The sequence below is a fragment of the Benincasa hispida genome, chromosome 6 (genome assembly GCF_027475165.1).
Source record: "Benincasa hispida cultivar pf3 chromosome 6, pf3_genome.v1.1, whole genome shotgun sequence".
In the NCBI taxonomy this organism is placed as follows: domain Eukaryota; kingdom Viridiplantae; phylum Streptophyta; class Magnoliopsida; order Cucurbitales; family Cucurbitaceae; genus Benincasa; species Benincasa hispida.
Window position 1 is genome coordinate 28,860,172 of NC_143483.1, and position 14,242 is coordinate 28,874,413.

The 14,242-nt window shown below is 31.8% G+C and overlaps 1 protein-coding gene across 1 annotated transcript; it reads right to left on the minus strand.

The window, feature by feature from the left end:
* Positions 1-9,360: 9,360 nt before the first annotated feature.
* LOC120080141 (U-box domain-containing protein 9-like) lies at positions 9,361-11,648 on the minus strand. The gene is made up of 2 exons (XM_039034709.2): positions 11,191-11,648; positions 9,361-10,656 (listed from the first exon to the last, which is right to left on the minus strand). The coding sequence occupies exons 1-2, from the start codon at positions 11,443-11,445 to the stop codon at positions 9,580-9,582; spliced, it is 1,332 nt and encodes a 443-aa protein (XP_038890637.1). The 5' UTR covers positions 11,446-11,648; the 3' UTR covers positions 9,361-9,579.
* Positions 11,649-14,242: the final 2,594 nt, after the last annotated feature.

Consider the following 14,242-nt stretch of genomic DNA (forward strand, 5'->3'; position numbering starts at 1 on the left):
GAAAGGAAAAAAGAAGAAGAAAAAAAAGAAGAAATAGAAAAAAGATAAAAAAACGAAAGAAAATGTTGAAAGAAAAAGAGAAAAATGATAGAAAGGAAAGTGTAAAAGAAGAGGGGATGAGGATAATGAAGGGGTTTAGAATAGAGGTTTCCAAGTTTAGTAACAAATTAGGAAATCTGATTTAAAATATTAGATTTTTAATTAGATTTCCTAATTTGATTATATCCTAATCTCAAATTAAATTAAACAATTTTTCTATTTAATTTAATTTTATTAGATTTTGTCCTCAAATTTACCTTCAAAAGATTTTGACATATTCTAAATTTTATTCAAAATCAAATTAAATTGGCGATAAAATTAAAATTTTTTTCTTAAATTAAAAATTTGGCCATAATCCAAATTTCTAAGTTTTTATCTCCTAACCAAATTAAATTGGAGATAAAACTCAAAATTTTTCCTTAAATTAAAATTTGGCCATATTCTAAATTTTATTCAAAATCAAATTGTTTAATTTGAGATTAAACTGTATATAAAATCTCAAATTAAGATTTGGACATATTCCAAATTTTATTCCAAATCTAAATCATCCAAATTCAAACATTTTTATCCTAAGTCAAATAAAATTAAGGATAAAATCTCAAATTAACGCAAAATTCAAATTAGGGCATCTTCCAAATTTTATATCAAACTCATGCAAATTTAGGTTATTATCCCCATTTCCAAAACAAATTGTGGGAAAGATCTAAAATTCATCCCAAATTAAAATTTGATCATATTCCAAATTTTTTTCCAAACTTGTTTTTATCTTCAATCTAAATAAATTGTAGATAGGAAAAGAAATCTCAATGGATCTTTTATTAAAATTTGGGCATATCCCAAATTTTATCTCAAATCCAAATCAAATTGGAGTAAAATCTCAAATTAAAATTTGGCCATATTTCAAATTTCATCCCAAATTCGAGTTAAACTTATGTACTAAATTCATAGTTTGATTGACACACCAACTGAGGTCAAATTCAAGGACACATATATTTGGATTTTGATTCCAACTTTATACTTTTCGAGATTCGTCCACCCATATATGTGCATAAATCACGAAAAGGGGCATTTGTTGAAGGAGAAATTTTGGACCAATCATAAATTGTCACGTCATTTACTAAATTAATGACCAAATTCCAAATCATAAAATTTGGGACCAATTAGGAGTGGACATGTGTCTCGAATTGAAGTTGAAGACAAAGTCCAATGACGCCACATGGTTTCATTGTGACCGTTGAATCAGATAAGATTAATTTGGCCTAATTTGATATTATTATTTGGGTTAAAATTTAACTATGCCAAAAAATAGGTTGAATTTGATTCGAATGTCAAATCAAACCCAAATTCAATTAATTGGGCCCAAAGGCTAGGCCCATGGACCAAGCAAGCCCAAACCCACGGGTTAACCAGGCCCAAGCCCATGAAGTTCATTAGAAAGCCCTATAAATAAAGGTACTCTTCTCATTTCAAAGGTTAGCAATTCTACACTCCAGGAGCTTAGAGGGAATTCTCTACAATCAGAAGACTCCTTGACTTCTAAAGCTAACCACGCTTGAAAACTGAAGTCCTTTGAAGATACAAGCATTCTTCCAAGACTCGAAGCTCAAGAACATCTACAAACCCTGTTTTTATACATCAAGCATAGCATTCAATCGAGAGAGAATAAGAGGATCAAGCACTAGAGATCGAACCACATCGCATCAAATCAATATCAACATCAACTCAAGTTCAACTCCACAAAACAAGTTTCTCCGGAAGCCTCGTGCGAACACTAATCAACCAAGAAGATCAACAAGCTCAAAGGCTGATCGTCCAAAAAGATCATCAAGCCCAAAGACTGGTCATCCAAGAAGATCAACAAAGTCCAAAAGTCGATCATCCAAGAAGATCAACAAGACCAAAGGCTGATCGTCAAAGAAGATCAACAAGTCCAAAGGTCGATCATCTAAGAAGATCATCAAGCCCAAAGGTCGATCATCCAAGAAAATCAACAAGTCACCTTCTATTTTGGACAATTTCTTCTTGCATGGCCACCTTCCATTTTGGACAATCTTTGGCTATTTCATAGCAAGTAGGTTCCTTCTTTTCTGCAAAAGAAACATAAAGACACAGTACAATGATTGAGTTGGACTTCATAATCCTCAAGATAGTTTGGCTCCTTCATCCTTCTTCTTGATCTTCTAACAATTTTCTCTCAATCTCTTAAACTTGGAGAATTTAATGTTAAGGATGAAATTCACCTTGAGGATCATCATCACCCGAATCTCCAATGTTTATTTGAGAAAATATATTTAGCTTGTCTTTATCATCATCAAGTTCAATGGTTGAGTAAAATGATGTTTTATCAAATATAATATCTTTAGAAGTAACAAATTTTTGTCTTAGGATCCGTGCATTTCCACCCTTTCTTGCATGAGTCATCAAAAATAAAAACTCATTTATTTACTTTTATATCTAATTTGATTATATTCTTTTTTGGAATATAAACGTTATAAGTTGAACCAAACACCCAAAGTAGTCTACACTTCATTTCATACATATAAGTTCTCAGAAGGAGCCGTTTCTTTACCTGGCCATGGAGGTAATTGATTTTTCATAAATCCCCTATGCATCGGTTGTTGGCAGCCTGATGTATGTAATGTTATATACTAAACTTGACATCTGCTATGCAATAGGGATAGTCAGTAGATATCAGTCTAATTCAGGATTAGATCACTGGAAGAATATGTAGCGGTTTGTGAAAGTACCAAAGAGGTTGTTTGGCTCAGGAAATTATTGATTGATTTGGAATTAGTTCTATACATGTCCAAGCTCATTACTCTTTATTTTAATAATAATGGTGTTGTAGCTAATTTCAAGGAGCCCACAAGTCACAAGCGTGGAAAGCACATTGGGCGCAAGTATCACCATATTAGGGAGATTGTGCATTGAGGGGGCGTGATCGTCATGCAGGTTGCTTCACACGCACGACATTGTTGATCCATTTACAAAGGCTCTCGCGACTAAGTGTTTGAGGTCACTTGGAGAGTCTAGGTCACGAGATAAGTTGCATTAAATCTAGGGCAAGTGAGAGATTGTATTGGGTGCGATTATATGCCCTAGTTTCTTTTTTTTTTTTTTTTTTTGTACTATGTAATGATTTGTACTTTTATTATGTACACTTCACTAGCTTTAGGACAAGTGGAAGATTGTTGGGGTTGATGTCCTAAATCTCGTGGTTTTATAATTTGTAATTGTATTTTACAAACACTTTATTTATCTAATAAAATAATATTTTATTTAAAATTTAGTTGCATTAACCCACAAAAACTAATAAACTAAGATCCAGAGTTATCTTTTGTAACTTAAACATGTATGTAGACACATATAGGTGGATCATGTTTAAGTGATAATCTAAATGGTCTATAGTAAATGGATAAGATTGGGTACCTTATCCTGGTGACACTACAAGTACGACTTGCTTTGTAGTTATTATAATTGTTGTAAAGTGCTACAGATGATCTGATCCTGATCAATCATGTGGAGACATACAAGCAGAGGTATTCCATACAAAGAGTTTGTATAGGAGACAAAAAAAATTAAGAGTCTCTCTATATAACATCGTTGTTGTTAGAGACTTACATTTCATCAGGATGATCATACGTTATTTGACCTAAATCCCGAGTGAGTTGTGAACTCCTGGCTTTGAAGGTCTTTGGTTTACATGGGTAAGAGTGGCTAGTTTCATATGCCTGTCATTTTGAGGATTCGTCTGATCGTGGAGCTGGGAACGCAGCTTCACAATAAGGAATTCACTCCTTCCCTATTCTTAAGGTAAGTAGAGAAATTGCTTCCTTAAAGGTTAATTGCGGGACTTGAGCAATGTGGCACCACACCCTCTCCTGGGCCGAGAGAGGTTTAGTTATAGTTGGACTATAACTTATTGTTCATTAGAGGGATCAGTGGTACTTAAGGAGTTAGATGTAACTACAAGGACAAAACAATAATTTTGGCTTAGTTGTACTTACGAGTAATTTGTGAAAGGTTAATGCTCTGCTAATTGGTTATATCCAATGGACACAGAAATATACCTATGATGCGAAAAGTCCAGTTATCGATCTTTAGTGGAATTACACCAGTTAATGGAAGTTGATTAATTTAATTAAAGAGTTTGATCAATTAATCAAGTACCATTAGAGCTTCAATCTATAGGTCCATAAGATCCCCTCGTTAGCTCAATAGGGATTAATGAGAATTGAATTAATTTTAGATTAATTTGAATTGTTCAAATTAATAAATGGAATTAATTATATGAGATACAAATATTATAATGTGTATGAGACATTATAATAGAAGGTTTTATTTGAGAGAAAAATATTTGAATATGATTCAAATATTAATATGAAAGTGATCCATATTTAATAATATAGGTTATGTGAGAAAATATTAAACTATAAGTTATATTATGTGTGACATAATATAATCTATAGATTATATGTTATATTAGATATAAAATATTGTTATATATATATAATGAAAGTTTTTAATTTAATTATTAAGGAGAGAGTTATTTGATAACTTTCCTTCCATTATTTTATCATTTTCATGTATGGAAGTGGAAGTGCAAAAGGGATGGAATATGGATATCTTCTTCTTACATTTAAAAGAAAATAAATTAAAGCACAAAAGTTAGTGGTGTTTTTTGTTTTCTACCCTCTCTCAAATTGATCATCATCCCATTGCAAAATTAATCTTAAAGCCCACAAACTCTCGATAATACTCAAAACCTCGAGACTCAAGAGTAACGAGGTTTTCACGTGGTGGTGTTCGATTGATTGGAAATTTGTTGTTGTGATTTCGTGATCAAAGTTTTTGTTGTATTCAAGGTTCAGAGAGGAATTGTGAAGAGTTTAGTTTTTAAGGGTACATGATCCTCGAATCTCTTTTTTCTCTTTAATTTCTATACAAAAGCATGCTCATTAGATTATGTATATCTTGTTTCCATCCTCTATGTTTTCTGCATGTTCTATAAAATTAGAATTGAAACATAATTGCTTCTGCAACGAGTATTCACGAATCCTTTCCTCCTCCATGTCATGCACGTATGTGGGGGGCCCTCCGTGGCCCACATGCACGTACCCAATGGTGCGTGTCTGTTGCCAACATCTGAGATGTATAGAGGTTGGCATGGGGCCCTTTGCACCACCAGCTTGCCCCCGTACACCACAGCAGCCCTATGGGCATCTGCTTCCTACTCGACTATTCGCCTCAGTTGAGGTGTGTACTGCTTGACCCTCAATCTGCCGACAATCATGTGGGTCTCGTGTGCAGTGATCTTGTCTCCGCCGAGTCCTTTGACTCAAGCCCGTATGTGTCAATGACCATCAACTATCAGGCTATCCCCTGTGGCATTCATAGCCACACACTAATATCCATTGGTGCTCATATTGAGTTTTAGGGGTTTAACACGAAGCCTGTATGAGTCAAGTTATAAAGTTTAGAAATTGAATAGATACAAAATAAAAGACTCCATCCCCCAATTTAGTTTTTATACATATTTAGATTTTTCATCCTTAAATTTGTGATCTAAAATTTGAATTTGAGTTACCTTATATTTTTCCATCTCTCCCCAACATCTAGTACTCAACAAAGCAAAACACACTGCCCTTCATTCAATTCGATGGAATTGGTTTAAGAAAAGTTGGTCCTGCTTCAACGAAAAAACAGTAATGTCGAAAGCTTTTAAGAGAAAGGAGGTGAGGTTCTGTAAGCCTTGAGAGAGGCCATGGTAAGTGCCTAGCTTCTGTTGGTAATTTTTTGGTTTCAAGATTATATCACATATCTTATTTTAATTATCTCACATTATTTTGCATCTTCTCCATTTCTTTTTTAATTGTGTAGGATTAATTTATAACATTTTTTATTAATTATTTTGTGATTTCTATGATTAGTTAATTAATTTTTTTTTTTTTTTTCATTTTCTTTTGCTTCCATTGATAGTGTTACTTACCATTTTCAAATGCTTTTGTAAACAACAAATATAGGAGAAATATTTATAATCATAAGGATTCGACGGTAGAGATACATCTTTCTATTCGTAGATTTTAAAAAAATATAGATTTAGTCATTTGACCATTTTTCCAAATTAAAATACGTTTGATCATTTTTTTAAAACACCATCCTATTTTGGCCATTTATCCGGCCAATCTTCTTCTTCTTTCCTTTTTTAAGTTTCTCTCTCAATATCATTTCTTTATATATTATGTTAAGTTTCATTTAATTTGTTAAAAATTGCATAAACTTAATTCTATTTTAAATTGGTTTCTTTTATATTTTAATTTTCATTTTTTAAACATTTCAGAAACTTATTTCTATTTCAAGTTTTTTCACATATGTATACATATACAGACATATAAATATTTTTTAATTTTTTAGTATATAGAAAACTTAGTTTTATTTTTAAAAACCTTGATAAATATTTGAATAATTTTGTAATGGTTTGTTATAATTTTGTAACTAATTTTACTTAATCTAAATATTATAGATCAATGCATTTAAAAATATATTAACAAATCGCAAATTAAGTCCCTCAATTTTTAAATTCATCACTCATAAGTTTATGTCTAACAATTTCTTTAAAAATATCTAACACCACATACTTTCAATTTTATATCTAATACATTAAAAAAAAATTTAAAAATTAATCCAATTAGATGATTTTTATTTTTGTGCCCAATTGAACTTTAGAATTCTAATTTTGTAACTATTAGGAACCATTGATTTTTTATAGAACATATTATATACATAAAGTTAACTTTTTTATTATATTATAAAAGTTCAAATATTTCACTGAATAAAAAATTTGAAATCTTAAAAATCTATTAGATTCAAAATAAAAAATTTAAGAATTTATTAAAAAATTTTAAAATTTATGGACCATATACAAATGTAAATTTAAAAGATTATGAACTAAACTTCTAACATTATGGTCAAAATGAGCTTAACTCAATAGTTATTGACATGTCCTTCTCTCTAGAAATTGAACGTTTGATCCTCATCTCTACGATCGTTGTAACTCAAAAAAGACTTCTAACATTATATAAAATTGTGGATCCGTCACTGCACTTTACAATGAATGATTAGCATTTTTCTAAATTTAAGGGTTGTTTGACATAATTCAGTCACAACCTTATATGGTCTAACACCTTCAACTTTATCCTTTAGGTTACACATAAATTTCTTAAATGTCAGTTTTATATTTTTCAACTCATCAATTAATTAACCTCTCAATTCTTCTATGGAATGGATAATTAATTAACCTCTCAAATCATCAATAAGAGTGTAGTTCAATTGGCATAATGTTCATACTATTAATCTCGTGGTTTGAGGTTTGATTCCTTCACCTCACACTTTAATTACAATACCTCTTAAAAAAATGAATAATTAAGTGAAGTATTGGATAGTTTTACTTCTTTTCCTTTTTCTTACTAATAAAATGATCATATTTAAAAATAATATGAATTTATAAATATTCTATTCTTAATCCATAAAACTTAGATTTATTTTTTATTGGCCATTAAAAGTTTCAACAAGTAACCTTTTAATTGAAATAATTTTTAAATTTTCCTAGAGTTGAGTTTAGCATAATTATTAATTACAAGTGGTACATAAATATTTTATTCTTTCAAAAGTTGGAATTCAAATACTCGATCTTTTTATTCATTAAACCTAAAAAGAACTTTATTTTAAATTTTTATATTTTAACATTTGAGAGTCATTCTAGAATAGTTATTAGGGATGTTCATGGGTTGAGTTGACTTGAAAGACTTTTTAGACCAACTCAATTGTTAAGTTTCTTCAACCCAATTAACCCTTATTAAAAAATGAATCCAACCCAACCCAACCATGAAATATTTGGGTTGGGTTAATTCGGGTTAATCAGGTCATTTATTTAAAATTTTATTCTAAAAAGAAACAAAAGGTAATATATAAAAATCTAATTTAATTATTTTCATATATTGAATTAAGATTAACTACTCAATTTCAATTTATATAGTGCAAATTTTATTTTAAAGTGCAAAGAAACTACTTTTAAGAGTTGTTGAAGAATAAATTATTCAAAAAATATTTTAATTAAATAAAACTAAAACCAATATATGTATAAATAATTGTGTTATAAGTAACAAAATTTATATATTTTAAAGTTAATAATAAATTCGGGTTGGTTCGAGTTGGTTTGGTTTATATTAGATGAACTCATGAATCAACCCAACCCATAAAATTTTCACTTATTTAAACCCAACCCAACCCAAATGAGTTGATAACCCAACCAAAATCGCATGGGTTGAGTTGGGTTGATTGGTTTTTTCGGATCATTAAGTTTTTTGAACACCCCTAATAATTATAATCATTTTGGGGTGATTTGAGGTGATTTTAAACATGATTTTAACCATTTCAAAACTACTTTCACACATGCATTAAAACCTCGATCTTTCCGATCAAAATTGACCTATAAATTCTAGATTGAAAAGCAAAAGAAGAGAAAAAACATGGAAAAAAACGAATGCCGACATGTGAAGACAAGAATGGAAGAAGACAAGCTTCACACAAATTGTTGAATCAGCCCCACCACTTTTGGAACCCCAAAACAACTCTCAACTTTCCCCCATTAATGTCAAACCAAACATCACCAATACATATTCTTTCTTTTTTCTAAAGCTTTATGCAACAACAAAAATCAAATAATTACACCCATTTCAATTCTTATTTTTCCCTTTTATTCCCAACCTCTTTTAATGTTCTATTTTGGTTCTCCAACTTTCTATATATCTTATTTTTAGTTCTTATAAAAAAAATTTAAACAAAATCTCGTCTATGTAGCTTCTAAATATTCTTCGTTAATGAATAAGAGATATGCTTACATTAAATCTCCATGGGTTAAAAACGGTTTTAAACACAGTCTATGAACTAGAATAGAATCGTGTTTATTCAAAGTAAGATATGAATATGAATGATAAAAAATGTGGAAATAGAATTTTGCTGTTGCAAAGATCGCAATCAAACCCAAAGTATTAATACATATAATACAAGGAAAAAAATCGTAGATATAGCAACATTTAAATTTAGCTCTGTTATAAAAGAATAATTAGATCTACCTCTTCAAGTCTATCTGTGATAGATTATATCACTAGTAGGAGTCTATCAACGATTGTCTATCATTAATAGATTTTGTTCTATTTACAATTCTTTAAAAATGTTACTATACACTTAATTATTAGTCTGAAAAGTACTACACATTGCAATTACTTATCTCATTCATCACTTTGTTAGAACCAAAACATCTACATCAGACATCAGCTATTCATATTCCTTCATTATTAGAATACTGAAAAGAATGCTGTATTATGGATTTCTAATTCATCCCTTTGGTTCAGAGTTGGACAAAATTTCTTGTATCAACTATTCCTTTGTAATATGTGCAACTTTTTGTATTGCAATACACTGTAGATATCTATATCTATACACAGGTTAATTGGTGTAAAAGAATCTGACCTGTTTTCGTTAGGCAGTGTGAGTTCTTGAACCAGCTCTATGCAGCCTATCGAGTATGCTGGAAGCCTTTCTCCTTGCCCTCGAATTACCAATCTTCGAAAGTTCCGAGATTGTCCCGTTTTCATTTTCGTCCTTCCGAATCTTCTTCAATTGGCTTTGGTCAGTTGTGCAGATTGCTAACAACATCAATGCACAGTTTTCTTTGACGCGTTGGGAGTCAGTTTCCCTAATAATTCCCAGCATACAAGGCACCGCATTTAGTTTGCACATTTCATCGATAGCGTTCACATCAGTGGAAAGAAGCGCAAGTATCGAAATCAACTCATCGACCAATAATCTTCGACCGATGTTTCGCAAAATGGAGGCAACTGCTCCACAGCCAACTACCTTCACTCTGTTTTCGACGGCAGTACAGAGGTTGTAGATTGCTGAAGCAGCATCTCTTATCACTACAAGATGTGCATGGTCTAAAAGTGCAATCAGATGTTTGAAAACTCCTGCATTTCCAATCATGATCTTATTTGCCTCATTCAAAGATAATAAATAAATAGTTGCAGCTGCATTCGCTATTGCCTCAATACTTCCATATTGTAAAGATTGGATCAACAAAGGGAGGACCAACGGGTGCTCTGCTACATGTTTCTTGTTACCATCAAAAATCGAGATATTGTGAACAGTGGTAATCAAATCCTCTTGAAGGCGAGGATAGAGATTAATTTTTTCTAGTGAGATCAGAGGATACAATAATCTCTCAATCGATTTGGGGAACTTTGCAAAAAGGGCTCGAAACTCATGGCTCAATCTCGTTGTCTCTCTCAACTCCTTTGCAGCATCTATTTTATCTGTAATGGACAAAGACATCAACTTGTTAAGCAATTCATCTAAATGGGACTCAGTTGCATTGTCGACCTCTTCCTCGTAACTAAGCTTTGGAGGCACCAATCTGTTATCCAAGCACCATTGTGAGATCATTGACCGAAGAAGACGATTCGGAGTAATAGACATGTCGGAAAGGACCTCATTGGTTCGAGGACATGTATTGTGCCCTTCATGGAACCACTGTTCGATGAAGAACCGATCATATGTCTGCCATTCAAAACCATGTTTTAAGAACATTAAGCACAAACTCAAACTGGAACACACACATCTAAACTATTCACAAAAGATTTACTTATTAGTATAAAAATCCAATAGATTATGGTTAGATATATTCAATCTTTTATACATATTTGTAACAACTTCCTCAGAAAATTAACACAAAACCCAATCATTTAAAATGAGACATTGGATTTGAACATAGATTCGAGACAATCGAATATCTTTTCCACACAAAAAGAAAGTAATATATCAGGCAAGGCAAATTCACACATCATTGCAATAAAGAGAAATATTACCATAGGAGAAATGAATCATCATTTCTTTTTTAGAAGACTAAAAAATAGTAATGATTAACACAAAAAGAACAAAGGCCACCGGAAAATTCAAAAGAAAACAGAGCCCACAGAGACACAAATTCATCATAGCAACCCAATCTTGATTCACAAAGACACTCCTATAAACCCAACAGAATTAAAGTCCCAATTGGAAAGAAAAACAAAAGAATTGAAAGAAGTCTCTAACCTGACCGGTTATCAAGAGAACAGGGTCATTCATGAGTTCGCCGGAAATGGGGCACCGGAACTCCTCCGGCACAATTGGAGTGTTAGTGCCAGAACTTCCACTAGATTCCGGGATGGGGGAGGCAGAGGCAGCCATTTTAGAGATTTTCAAAGCATTCAATTTCTGAATAGCCTCGTCGACAGCTGAGAACTCTAAATCATCTTCGTCGACGATTCTTTGGAGCAATAGTTTGAGGTCTTTTTTGAGGACATCCATGGGGTTGTAAAACCGCAAATGCAAGAGGAACCCAGATGAAAGGTAATTGAATTATGCGGAGAGAGAATCGAACTGGTTGAGGAATTTGGACTATGAAGTGATACCGAAAAGAGGATTCAGAAGGCAGTGGGCGAAAGAAATAGGAACGGGACGGAATTTGCGGAGAGAGTGTGAGAGGGAAAGACGAAGGATTCTGACTTCCCCCACCCCACTGGTTTATATTGGCTGACACGTCTGCTTATGCCATCATTTCTTTTGCCACATAAGCATTTCTTTTCCTTTTCTTTTTTCTTTTTTATTTTTCAAATCAATCACTTTCAAATATATATTAAAATATTCTTTTTCATCTAGTTTCAAATTTCTTATCTATTTTTTAATAAATATTTTAAATAGTCCAAACTCAATTAACATTTCCTTTATAGACTAGCATTTATCTACGTGAATTATCCATTTTTCTTACCCTTTTCTTTTTATAATGAAAATGAGATGCATAGATAGAAGTGGATCTTGAGATACACTCAATATTACTGTTTCCTTTATCATTTAACTTAATATCACATTCGATGAGATTATAAAAGTGCCCTAGAGAGAAAATTGACTGATTTTTTTAACATGTATTCACAAATTTCAAAAGATTGATTTGATATTCATCTTGACATGGTTTTCATGAAATTGTGTACTAATTGTAATGAATGAATGCAGATAATCTCCTACAAATAGAAATTTAAAAAATATTGAATCTATTTCATGTTTTTTATGTGGTTTTTTTAAAATAATATACCTAAAGTTTAGTGTGTATTTAGGGATAATCACCCGAAAATTGAATTTTAAAAACACTGAATTTATTTCATGTTTTTTTATGTGTTTGGTAGACGGTTTCAACTTTTAGATCCTAATGTAAACTATTGTTAAAAAATGTAATTGAAATATAATATATTTATAAGTATCAATATACCATAAAAGTAGCTATACATTTTTCTTTCTTCGAGTACAGAAATAGTTTCTGTTATGAAATAAATATTAGATTGGATCTCAATGATTATTAATTAAGTTATGATAATGTATTTTATGTTATAAATTGGATATAATTATTACATTATAATATCATACCATTTCTATTCATTTAAAAAGCATAAAACAAGTTTATAATATTAGATACTATATTTACAAAACCAAAATATTTATTAATTTTATGTAACTTTACACTTTAAAATTGTGGTTTCAAAATCTTAGTAAATTGAATATACTAAAACATATCATTGCTTATTTCTGGAATTTATATAATTTGGATCACGTAATTTTAGAAATGAAACTATCAAATAAAGAATATCTTGTATCGCCCAAAAGAGGAAGGTGGACTTGATTTTCAGAACCTGGTGACATTTAATTAGGTTCTTCTTGCCAAGTTTACTTGGAGGGTTCTCACTAACTCTTCATCCCTGTCGACTCAAATCCTGAAGGGACACTACTTTCTTTAGTTAGATTTGCTTCAATCATCAGTCTCGAACAAGAGTTTTTTCTCTAGAGAGGGTTTCTAGGAGGATTTAGGTTGTTTAGATTAGGGCTTCGGAAGGAGGTGGGTAATAGGTATACTATTAAAGTGCTTGATGATCTGTGAATTACGAGGCACGTGTTTTCATGCTGGCTATGCCTAATTTTGGAAATAGTGAGTTGTTGGTGACCTCGTTAATTGGGGAGGATGGATAATAGGATGTAGATAAAGTGAAAAGTATGTTTTTCCCAGTTGATTGGGAAGTCATTCTAGATACCCAATTGGAAGTCCTAGTTCTGGGATAATTGGATTTGGCATTTTGATAAGTGGGAGAGGTACTCAGTTCGAAGTGGGTACTCTATTGCCTAGATGTATGATGGTTCTAGACTCTCGAGTTCAACGATTTGATCTGGTTGGTGGAAGCACGAAAATTCCTACAAAGGTTAAACACTTAGATGTTTCTAAGCTTTGCCCAACGTATGAGGATGATGTTGAGTCTATGGAACATATTATGTTTGATTGTGATATGACCAGAAAGGTTTGGAGTCGGCTTATCCCGTCTTGGCGTAGTCTGGATTTTGAGAGATTTGATATAATTGGTGGCAAATTCTTAAATTCATGTCCTTTTCTACAAATGTCTTTGATTTGCCTTGTGCTGGGGCTAGGAGCATAAGCAATTCAGTTCGACTCAATTTTGGTAGAAAATAAGAACCAAATCAATTATTCAATTAAGGAATTGCAGAAATCGAAACCGAGTCGTCTTATCGAGAAACCACTCAGGTCAGCGATCTGGTTGGCTCGGTTTACCGAATAAATGTTATGGAGTGCACAAATAGCAGGGAAGAGGCAACATAATATTTTTTTTTCAAAAATTTCATAAATAAAAAAAAAAAATTCTACAATCCCTCCATATCAAACCCAGAACCTAATGTGTATAGGCACACCTAACAATCAATCTGACTAAGACACGAAACAAATATTGACGTTTATACTATCCGACTAGCTCGATTTTCTAATTTTATTCTTTTGTTGAAGCCAAACCTAACAAAAAAAAAATCAGTTTTAAATATTCCCAACCCGAAACTGCCAAACCGATCGATTTCAACTCGAATCGATGGGTAGTTTCGGTTAGTTTAAGTGATTTTTTCGGTTTTTCCTTGCACCCTCAGTTGGGTACATATTGTTCTTTGAGTGTTCAACAAAATGCAAAATCAATTAACCAAAAAAAAAAAAATGAAGTTGGAAGTGAAACTAGATATAAGAACAAACACCAAGGTTCACATGTAAAAAATAAAAAGAAAAAGA